Source organism: Rosa rugosa, chromosome 1 (assembly GCF_958449725.1).
Source record: "Rosa rugosa chromosome 1, drRosRugo1.1, whole genome shotgun sequence".
NCBI classification, from domain to species: domain Eukaryota; kingdom Viridiplantae; phylum Streptophyta; class Magnoliopsida; order Rosales; family Rosaceae; genus Rosa; species Rosa rugosa.
The window spans coordinates 72,963,770-72,975,089 of NC_084820.1; the positions used below are offsets into that span (position 1 = coordinate 72,963,770).

General features: G+C 36.4%; 1 protein-coding gene across 3 annotated transcripts; it reads left to right on the forward strand.

Moving 5' to 3' along the window:
• The first annotated feature begins 463 nt into the window (after positions 1-463).
• On the forward strand, positions 464-11,034 carry LOC133726844 (transportin MOS14). 3 transcript variants are annotated; one of them, XM_062154491.1, is made up of 19 exons: positions 464-882; positions 1,602-1,700; positions 1,865-2,089; positions 2,211-2,330; positions 2,552-2,635; positions 2,725-2,784; positions 3,059-3,175; positions 3,340-3,401; positions 4,050-4,106; positions 5,244-5,367; positions 5,988-6,122; positions 6,382-6,462; positions 6,832-6,945; positions 7,076-7,155; positions 7,288-7,423; positions 7,725-7,874; positions 10,326-10,411; positions 10,599-10,786; positions 10,884-11,034. In XM_062154491.1, the coding sequence occupies exons 1-19, from the start codon at positions 667-669 to the stop codon at positions 11,003-11,005; spliced, it is 2,256 nt and encodes a 751-aa protein (XP_062010475.1). In that variant the 5' UTR covers positions 464-666; the 3' UTR covers positions 11,006-11,034. The 3 variants fall into 3 exon arrangements, with proteins under 3 accessions (XP_062010475.1, XP_062010476.1, XP_062010474.1); XM_062154490.1 differs by having other exon boundaries at positions 465-882; positions 3,047-3,175; XM_062154492.1 differs by lacking the exons at positions 10,326-10,411; positions 10,599-10,786; positions 10,884-11,034 and adding an exon at positions 8,529-8,823 and having other exon boundaries at positions 3,047-3,175.
• The last annotated feature ends 286 nt before the right edge of the window (positions 11,035-11,320 follow it).

The following is an 11,320-nucleotide window of genomic DNA, read 5'->3' on the forward strand; positions in this document are numbered from 1 at the left end:
GATATGAAGCTGCAGGTGAAATTGAAGATGTGATAGCTAATGCTATGGAGGGGGTGTTTGAGATAAGTAACATTATGCTTTTAGCAAATGTACCTTCCTCACCTATTGTTTGAGACATGACGCCAAGAGTGTTCGGTTCATCTGTGCCTCTTTGATTTTTCATGAATGAATTAGAACTTTTTTGGATGAGCTTTATTATTTTTTTAAATGTTGAATTGTTTAGGTAATGGCTTTTTTGTTAGCCCAACGTAGATAAATCGTTTATGTATGATTCCGTTGGTTAATAACACAGTTGTCATATTTAAAAAAAAAAAACAATATTTTGGATAAGTAAATATATGCAATTTGTCATGAATATTTGAAAAAGAAAATTCATTGAGCCGAAAACAATAGAAAGTAAACCAAGGAGACAAATCCCAACCGGGCCTTGGCCCAATGGTTCATCCTAAAAGACCCCAGAGGTTGTGGGAAATGGATCGCTGACAGCCGTCGGATAAAAAAGCGGAATGCTGAAATCCCAAGTGGAGTGGAGAATGAGTGAAAGAGTTACAGGCGTCGGTCTCTGGTGATTCGCAAGTTTTTGATGATTCTGTTACAGGCGTTGGTTGCTTAGAATTATTAGTATTATCAATATCAGTAAGTAATTAGGTTAAAAGAGGAGGGAAAATGGAATTGCAAATGAAGGTGGCGCAGGCAGTTCACGTCCTGAATCACGATACAGAGTCGTGCAACCGCGTGGCAGCTAATCAGTGGCTGGTTCAGTTTCAGCAGACTGACGCCGCTTGGGCCGTCGCCACCTCCATCCTCACCTCCGATTTTCACCATTCTTTCGGCTCCAATTACGAGGTCGAGTTCTTTGCTGCCCAGATTCTTAAACGAAAGGTATTCCTGCACTAATTCTTGTTCCAGCTGACTAACAATTTGGGATTCTTATTTTTACTGTAAAAATTTATCAAAAGGCCATTCTCCTTAACTTATAGATAAGTTACAACTAAGCATAATTTTGTTTGTATTTCGTCTTGTATGTGAGCGTGGAAGCAGTAATATATTGGTCATGTTATTTAAAGCACGGTTGAACTAAAAATGGAGGACGACTGTTTTTGTTTGGGCCTTTTAGGTCCCGCTTGTAACCAAAAAAAAAATGGAGGACGACTTAGGGAAGTTGGTCCAGTGAAAGATGAACTAGCACTTGAAAGCTTGAGTCTGCTGGAAATCGGTTCAATGCAAGACAAAGTGAAAGCTTGAGACGAATTTTTTTCTTTTCCTTAGTTAATATCTACAACGGTTTTATGATTAGATAAAGTGAGCCTAGAGCTGTAACCAAAAGAAAAAGTGATCCTAGGGAAGAAGCAGCTATGGAAATTAACTGTCTGCTCCTAAATTTTGTCAGAACTTAGGCTCTATCAGCCTTGGTACAATCTTTCTCATCGAGGCTTAGGAAAGTTGTCTGAAATCCAAGACACTAATGTGGTTTACCTGAATCTTTGCATTATATGCCTTGATTGAGAATTTTGTTTTTGTTTGGATCATTGTGTGTCTACCTATTTCAAAATGTGCTGCCACACAAGACCATACTGCTTATGAATCATGTCATATTGCAGATCCAAAATGATGGCAGTTACCTGCAGCCGGGAGCTAAAGATGCTTTGCTAAATGCCCTTCTTCTGGCTGCCAAAAGATTTAGTTCAGGCCCTCACCAGGTACTTTAACTTTATCAATTATTTGAAACCTTCTGATGCTTTAGCACCTCTATGGTTACTATATGAAGATATATTTTGACAACTGGAACAGAAGCCCAAAATAATATTGTACATAGACATTTAACATAGTTTCTTCTAATGAGTATTCTGTTTCTCTGTGATAGCTTTTAACCCAAATCTGCCTTGCACTCTCTGCACTTTTACTGCGCGCTGTTGAGCATGGAAAACCTGTTGAGCAACTCTTTTATAGCCTCCAGAATCTGCAGACCCAGGTTGATGGCAATGTTGCTGTTATGGAGATGCTTACTGTTTTACCGGAAGAAGTTTTAGATTCCCAAAATACTGACTCGAAAATAAGTTTAGCCGACAGAAGCCAGTATGGTCAAGAGGTCTAGGAAATTTCTTGCTTTATAAATGCAACTATATTCTTTCATTTACTTGCCTCTTCTCACTTTTACTCTCCCTCTCATTGTATTTCTCTTTAGATTGTCTCACTTCTCTCTTATGCAGCTTCTCTCGCACACACCTACGGTTCTTGAGTTCCTATTGCAACAATCTGAGAAAAGGTTTGATAGTGGTATACAACAACATGAAAGCAACAGAAAAATTCTGCGTTGCTTACTAAGTTGGGTATGGCAATATCTGATTTTTCTAATGAACAATTTGGTAGATATTATATGCATGTTTGATACTGTTATCATAGAACAAAAATGTTGCTTTCTGCTCACTAAATTGGGCTCTTGTAGTTTCACATTATACCATGACATAATTGTGTTGCAAAATTTGGCACTTTTTATTTTAAGAAAGTTAAAATTTTCTGGTAACTTATTACCGTAGCACTTTATATTTAGGTTCGAGCTGGGTGCTTCTCAGAGATTCCCCAGGGATTACTACCAGCACATCCACTTCTTAACTTTGTCTTTAGTTCTTTGCAGGTACTATCTATTAACTTCAATAACTCTTATAATCTAATATTTAGGAGTTGTGAAATTAACATAATCTGTTAATGTGTTTGTGGTGATAGGTGCCATCTTCATTTGATCTGGCAATTGAAGTTCTCATTGAGCTTGTGAGTCGACATGAGGTATGCTTTTTTTTTTTTGGTATACATTGTATATCTATGCCTTATGTTTCTACATCTATGCATATCCTTATGATCTATATTTAGCAAATACAGTTCCTGTTTTCAGTTTTTCACCATTTAACTGAGCCATATTGATAATAATAAACAGAGATATCTCTGTGGATTAATACCAAGACCAAGTTCTCTGTCAAAATTTATTGAGATTGTTGTATTATTAATTGCTTACTGAAGATTCTATCAACAGTTATGCTTTCTTTCGTAGGGGCTACCCCAGGTTTTGTTATGTAGGGTGCATTTCATTAAAGAAGTTCTACTTCTACCAGCTCTCAGTAATGGAGACGAGAAAATAGTAGGTGGTCTTGCGTGCTTATTGTCAGAGATTGGACAGGCTGTAAGTGTTAATTTTGACACTGCAAAAGGTTCAATCACCAATGAAAAAAATCTTGGATGATATGATATTACTGATGCAATACATTTTGATGTGTATCATCAGACTCTGATTATCTAAAACCATTGTGCTCATAACATATTTTTCATCTGTTTAATGTACTCCAGGCTCCATCTCTGATAGTAGAAGCAAGTGTTGAAGCCCTTGCACTGGCAGATGCACTTTTAAGGTTATATTATAATCTTTTATATTCCTAACATGAAGAACTGTTTGCCATGTTTCACCAGAGTTTAGTTGAAAAGATTATTTTGTTTTCCCCTCCGCCTCCCTTTTTTTTTTTTCATTTCATTTATTTTCTTTCTCATTTCAGCCAAGGACGAGAAATGTATATCCAATTTATTTTTTGGGTTAAGGATATTTATTTATGCTCCATGCTATTCAAAAGATCAAATGTGCTCGCAACAGTGCAATTGAGTCTTGGCATGAAATATGGTAGTAGTATAAACTAAGAGTGGCAGTTTTTGTAATATTTTTGAAACACCAAATGATGAATATTTCCCTCCATCTGGCAGTTTAACGATTTGGACCTGACCTTAAATTTAATGAAACCACAGGGTTTAAATTGCCAAAATTGAAACTACAGGGACTAAACTTTAAACTGGAAAATGATGGTTAGTAAACACTGAGTTCTCCAGATATTGGGAATTGTTCTTATGAGAGTTTCGTTACAGTTTGGTTGTCATAGGTCATCTTTAATATACCATGGCCATCTGGGCCATACTTGGATATATCAAGCATTTGGTCTGAGATTTTTCTTTTTGATGTTTTGGTAAATCATGTGACAGATATTTATTTTAACCTCTTTATATGCTTGCAGCTGTGTGACATTTCCAAGTGAGGACTGGGAGATAGCAGACTCAACTTTGCAATTTTGGTACTTGAATAAATTTATTGATCATGAGGTTTATTGTTGTTTGTCTAAATTCAATTCAGTATTGAAGAACTAATTGCACTTATTTCCACTAAGAAGCATGCTTCAGACTTTTTATTATGTTTTTGTTCTGCTGTTAACTTGTAAAATGGTGTGGACTTTAGTAAAGTGATCCTGACGCTAGTGCATTCTGGTACTTTAGAAGCAGTTGTTAGGATAGTCGGTAAAAATTTAAGTGCCTTTCGTGCAACTCACAAGTTGAAAGAAGATTCTTATTCTGGTTGCTGAGTTTGCATGTGCTCTTTTATAGGCAGAGCTCCAATGGTTAGCATGAGTTCATGACCTAAGGAGTGTTATTTAACAAAATTGTTATGACCTAAGCAGTGTTATTAATGAAAGATTTTGATACATCTGAGCTTGAAGATAATTTAATAGTTTTGGAATTCTCAAGGACCAGTATTGTTCACTTTTTGTGAATCAGTTGCAAACTCTTGTGGGGTAGTTGTGTTTTGCCTTCTCCTGTTATTGCTGTTGGTTGATTGGGTTTTTATTTTGTAGCTCTTCCCCTTTGTAGACTTTTTGTATCTTTCTTTTTTTGTTTAGAGTTTGTCTTTATTCAAAAAGAGTTCTTAGCATTAATCAGTGTTCAGATAAAATTCCATTAACTATAGTATCTTCCTGCTAGTTCCCATTAAGTGTTGTATCCACCGAGAAAAAAGTCATCGCTTATGTGATTGTTACATGATTGATCATTTTGGCCTGTAAGTGGTAAGAATGATTGAACAATGACTCACAATTTTAGGGAATTGCGGACTTTCCTGATTTTGTCAATGTTCTAACTTTAGGCTTAAATCCCCAATTATGCATGTGTACTATAATGTCCGCACACTCACATTTGGTCTAGTTTTATCCATGGGAAAATGATTGCTGCAAATTTTTTAAAATTGCTCTTTTCCCTAATTAATTTGGATTCACCGTTGGCCTATGTGAGAATGGCCATGCGATGAGCACGTGGAAATTTTTTATTTTGATTTGCATTGACCTTCCTGTTAGATGAAAAATCTTAGATCAGGCTCTTGATGGTTTATAACTTTATATCAAATTCCATTGATGATAACCGGAAGGGTTTCATATTTCTAGGTCTGGGTTAGCAAGCTATATCCTTGGCCTTGATGAGAACAGTACAAATCAAAGGAAGCAAGTGGAAGACATGTTTTTCCCTGTATTTTCAGCACTACTTGATGCACTTTTGTTACGTGCCCAGGTTTCTTCTCTGCTTGTCTGTATTGCTATTCACTTAATGGTGTCATGATGATTCTCATGTAGCTGATTACACTATTTATATCTTCTGAGGCAGCTTTCTGTGTAAAATGCATAACGTTTGCCACCCCTTTGTGTGCCTAATCAAGTTCTAGCTTAAAGTACTTAACACAGATAGTAGTTGTCAGTTTGTGACATAATAAAAAGGGTAACACAGATAGTAGTTGTCAGTTTGTGACATAATAAAAAGGGTAACACAGATAGTAGTTGTCATTTATATATAAATGTATGTATTTATAACATATACCACCTAATGTATGTAATTATATCTTTTGAGGCAGCTTTCTGTTTAGAATGCATAACGTATACCCACCCCTTTATGTGCCTAATCAAGTTCTAGCTTAAAGCACTTAACCAGATAGTAGTTGTCAGTTTGGGACATAGTAAAAAGGGTAATCAATATGGGCGATAACTTTTTGGTACTTGTGTTTTACCCCCATAGCCTTTTCCAGCCTTCTGTTTTGGATTTAGCCAATTTTGGTCCTTGTGTTTATCTCATGTGTGATCCTTTTTGTCAATTTATAACGATAATTGACGTACAAAGGGAAATTTTGTCTTTGGTAGGTAGATGATTCTATGTTCAATGACGACCAAGGAACACCGGAGCTGCCTGATGGCCTTGTCTATTTTAGAACGAATCTTGTTGAACTGTTGGTGGATATTTGTCAGCTTTTAAGATCTGCTACATTTGTACAGAAGGTGCTTGACATGAATTTGAAATTTTGAAATAAATGACTCCTATTTCTAAATAGCTGCGATCACACAATGCATGCACTTCTATTGCTTTGGTAATCCTTGCAAATTATAGTTGTTATTGACATCAGATGATGTCCACAATTTAACAAGACACTGCAATTTCTCTCATTTAAATGCACTTTGTTCTTGATGTGTCAATTTTTGGGTTTTATTTGAATTCTCCAAGGTTTATTATTTGAACTTTCTAACTTGTCTATTGTAGCTTTTCTTTGGTGGTTGGGCCTCTGCAAATGCACCAATAGCTTGGAAGGATGTGGAAACCAAGTTGTTTGCTCTTAATGTGGCAAGTACAACTTACTGCTCCTACACTTAACTTTTTGTATTATGTGGAAGCTTATATTGCCTTTAAGTTATGTTTGAATGTTTAAGAGGATGATTAGTTTACATTTCAGGGTTATTGTCCTCCTTGTTCATACATAAGCTATTTATGTGTGCATAAGGATCTTTTCCAGACTGTCAATGTCCTTCTAGCCACTGGATTAATTTAACAGCTAGTAATTGTGAATGCGTTTAAATTGATTGTCGTTTTCTTGCCATTTTTTTTTTCAAGTTGTCTTGCATTGCTTTGATGGAGTTGCTTTTGGCAGGCACTTGGAAAGAATTTAATTTAGTTGAATGTTTATCTTTTTAATGTACAAGTTTCACATTCCAGGTCGCTGAGGTAATCCTACAGGAAGGCCAAATCTTTGATTTCTCGGTCATTATGCAGTTGGTGACGGTTTTGTCCACTAGGCCGTTGGATGAACTGAAGGGCATCATGTGCATTGTATGTTAAACATTGCCCTGTTCCTTCAATTGCAGAGTACATTTGGTTTTCTACTTTCTGTAGTTTAGCTCACAGAAGATTGTTTGCCTATTTTGATTCATATATCTGAGGTACCTTTTCTTTGTCTCAGGTGCATAGATCTCTTGCAGATGTTGTTGGCTCCTATTCTAAGTGGATCTCTGCTTTTCAAACAAATGCTAGACCCTTACTGTAACCATTTACTCTTGGATACTTTTTGTTCTATTACTGTTTTCTTCTGGTAATCATTGTAAAGGTATGCCTGATTTGCTCTAACATATTTGTACTTACAATTATTTTCTTGTTCAAATATTCCTTTTTTAGGTTATTTCTTGCTGCTGGAATATCAGAACCCTTGTCCTCGAGTTCTTGTGCATCTGCATTGCGTAAAGTTTGTGAAGATGCTTCTGCAGTGATGTATGAACCTTCAAATTTGGAGATTTTGATGTGGATAGGAGAGGTGAACTTTTCTCTGACTGTAATCCACTTTCATTTTAGTTATGCCAACATATATCCTACTATTAAAGTTACATATGCATACGTTAAGTATACCCAATAATTGATTTTCCTTTAACTTCCAACAAATGATGAAGGCTAACCATTTCCTTCTTTTGCTCAGTTTCCTTATGTGTTATTAAAATTTTTACAGCTCCTATTTTATGCTTGCAACTTTTGCTAAGTTCTGTATGCCCTTGTTTACCCACTTATTTGAATTCACTCTCGCAGTCCTTGCCTTGTAAGTAGTGTTTTCTTTCTTGTAGGGTCTGGAGAAGAGTCATTTACCTTTGGAAGATGAGGAAGAAGTTGTTAGTGCAGTTAGTCTGATCCTTGGTTCTATTAATAACAAAGAATTAAAGAGCAACTTATTGGCTAGATTGCTTTCTTCTAGCTTTGAAGCTATTGGGAAACTTGTAAGTACTTTTCTTGTTGACCAAGCAATGATTCTATCAGTTGTAATTCTTCTTATATGTAGCTATGGTGCTATAGGATGGCGTTCAAAAGTTTTATTCAGTTCCAACTTTTTAAAAAGGTGGTTTATAAAACTTGTTATGTTTGCTAGTCTATGTCTGTCATGTGCACACCCACACGTCAAAGCGTAATAAGCACACATCCACAAGTACAACAGCTCTTCTTACAGCCTCCTGTTGGCATAACTCAAGTTTGTTATGAAAAACTGTGTTGTTATGACGAGTATCTTTCCAACATTTATACATAGGAAGGATCCAATAGATTTTTGGATGAAAGGTCAGACCCCAAATCTTCCAACTCCTTACAAAGTCGGACCTCAAAACGCTAATCATGCAAGATCTTCAACTGACTTTTTCCTAGTTCAATTGGTTCCAGATCTTTCAATCAGCGTGCTGTAGGATTTGATCAGAGTTACCAAGTTTTTTCTTTGTTTATTCTCTCTTCCTTGGTTAGATTGAAATCATATGGTTGCCAGCTGACTTATACCGGGGTTCAGGATGTCCAGTTGGAATTATATATTCTGAAATTATGAGCTACCTCTACTGGTCGATAAGCCCGTCTGAATTCTAATGCACAGATGGTTATTTATGGCTTAGGGATTAAGCATTAGTAGAAGTTAAGTTGTCAAGATTGAAGAAGGGTCTGGAGAGCACTTTTCTTTAGCTCAAGTTGCTTTTGTAAAAGACAGACAAAATGCCGACCTAGTTGCAGAAGATCTTGTGGAGGAGGAAAGGAAGAAAAAGCAGGAAGGTCTGGTTTTCAAAATTGTCTTCGGAAAGGCTTACGTCCCATAGATTGGAGGTTTTTGGAAGAAGTTTTGGAGAAAAGGCTTTGGTTACCGGTGGAGAAGTTGGATAAGGGGCTCCGTAGAATCTGCCATTTTATTTATTCATTTTATGTCAATTGGGTTTTCTTAATTTGTTTGTACATTTTATTTTTATGAAAACTAATTTTTGTTTAAGTGAGGCCCTTAGTATTTTTTTTTCTTGGGGGAAACTGCGGTCGCCTAGTTGCAGTTCTATAGTGTAGGGAGCAGTTTGGACTGTCTCCGCACATTATGGTATTTTTGTTTTGTTTTTTGTTTTTGTATAATTTTTTTAAATTATTTTACATTTTAATATTTATAATTTACAATCATACTGTCTGCATCTCTGGGGATTAGTTAAGCAAAGGGCAAATTTAGGTTTCTAAACATTTGACCTAAACCCTTAATTAATACTGATGTATATTATAGTAATGGGGCACCTGGGGACAAGTTTAAACCCTAGAGGACCGGGACAAGGCAATCCCTCCCATCTGTTTTGGGTTTCCAGCCATGAAATTTCCCAAGGCAATGAGAATTATTGTCTTGGAGTACAAACAGTGTTACTTTTTTCAAATGGTGACCTGCCATGCCGGGCTATTAGATAAGATACAGCTGTTGTTTACCACCAATAGGATTTATTTTCCCTGAGCAGTGAAGAAATCTAATATTCTTATATCTATCTAAGGAGGGGTGAAGAAATCTATATTTGGGTTTCCTCTACTCCTAGAGCTGCTATTCCTATGAAAAAAAAAAAAAAGAGGTTTGGATGTGTCAAATTTAATTGAGAGGAATGACGCTTTAGGGACATGTCATTGTGGAGGTATCCTAGGGAAAGCAGCTCCTTGTGGCATGCCGTGATATAAGAATATCCTCCCAGAACCTCAGTCTCTCCTCATGTTGTGGTGGACAATGGGGAGAGCCTGAGGTTCTGGGAGGATAGCTGGTTAGAGAACCATCCGTTGAATGTGATGTATCGTTGACTGTACTTGCTGTCCAGAAATCATGAGGAACGTTTCTGAAAATTTGGGGATGCTTCTTGGTCTCCTCATAACTCGGATTATGGTTTTATATGAAAACCTTATAATTCGAAGATTGTTGAGCTGGTTGTTATGTTAGAGAAGTTGGAAGGGGCTCGCTTGGTTCCTCAAGTGTTTCCTTCGTTGTTGGGTTAGTCCAAAGGGTGTTTTCAGCTGCTATGTATTCACTTTCAAGCTTTGGGGAAAAAGAAGAAAGCTAAATGTTTGTGGGGTTGCTTGTTGTTCACAGGTCTCTGGGTTAATTGGATGGATCATATAATAGAATTTGAGGATTATAAGGGTGGACTTTCAGGTTAAGTGCGTTTTTGATCGACATTATCTGAGGGATTACTGTCTTCTAGTATATTGGACATGCTAGCTGCTGTGGAATAATGTTTGTTTATGTTTCTTGAGTCGTTTCTTGTTGTCACGCTTGTGGATTCTTTATCCACCATTTGTACATTTTCTCTTATTTTAATAAATCTTGTTTCTCCTACAGAAAACATAAACGAAAAATAAAAGAAAATAAAATTAAGTTGCTAATGCACAATATTGGCTTATTGTTACTCTAGGTTGATAATGATAGCAGCCATTGCCTAAGACAAAATCCTGCTACCTATACACAAATTTCGAACTCTGGTGCAAGAGGGCTTTACAGGTATTATACTGATATCCGAAGATCAGTTTCATTTTTTTAGCTATTTTTCAATTTTCATGTTGATTGCTGGATTTTGTACTTTCGGATCTACGTGCTGGGGAATTTGTGATATCTTTCCAGATCTATGTATCATGTTCTACATCAGCTTCTAACTCTTAGTTTATTTATTTATTTAATTTTATATCAGGATGGGAACTGTATTCAGCCATCTTGCAACATCCGTGCAGAGTGTATCTTCTGGAGATGGTTGTATGCTTGCGCTATTGCAAGCGTTTTGGCCAATGCTAGAGAAGCTTTTCAGGTCTGAGCACATGGAGAATGGTAATTTATCAACCGCAGCTTGCCGAGCACTTACCCAAGCAATTCAGTCATCAGGTATTGGTGTTCCATATCTCTGTGGTATGTCGTGTACAAGCCAATGTGTGTGTGTGTATTTTTCTTTTTGAATAACTGAATGTGCTTTGTTCTGCAGGCGAACACTTCTTAAGGCTACTGCCTGAAGTACTAGATTGCCTATCAACAAATTATGTGTCCTTCCAAAGTCATGAATGCTACATAAGAACTGGTAGGATCTTTTATAATGCAGGAAAATGATGTGTTTTATTATTTTGGTATACTTTGCTCTGATATAGTATAATTTTACTACAAGATTCAGAATCAGATAGTGGAGGATTCAGCATGATTACTTCTAAATTGTATGCCTGATGTTGGCTGACATGATTATTTCATAATTTTTAGAAATGGTTCTATTTATTTGGTCCGTTCTAAAAAAAAAAAGAATCACTTGACAACCTGAAGGTTGCACCATTCAATCCAAAATAGAAAAAATAAACACAGAAGTCTAAACCGCCTTTTGAGTTGGTACCCCCAGATTCCATCATAGTCATCTTTCAACCCTAAACCCTAAAT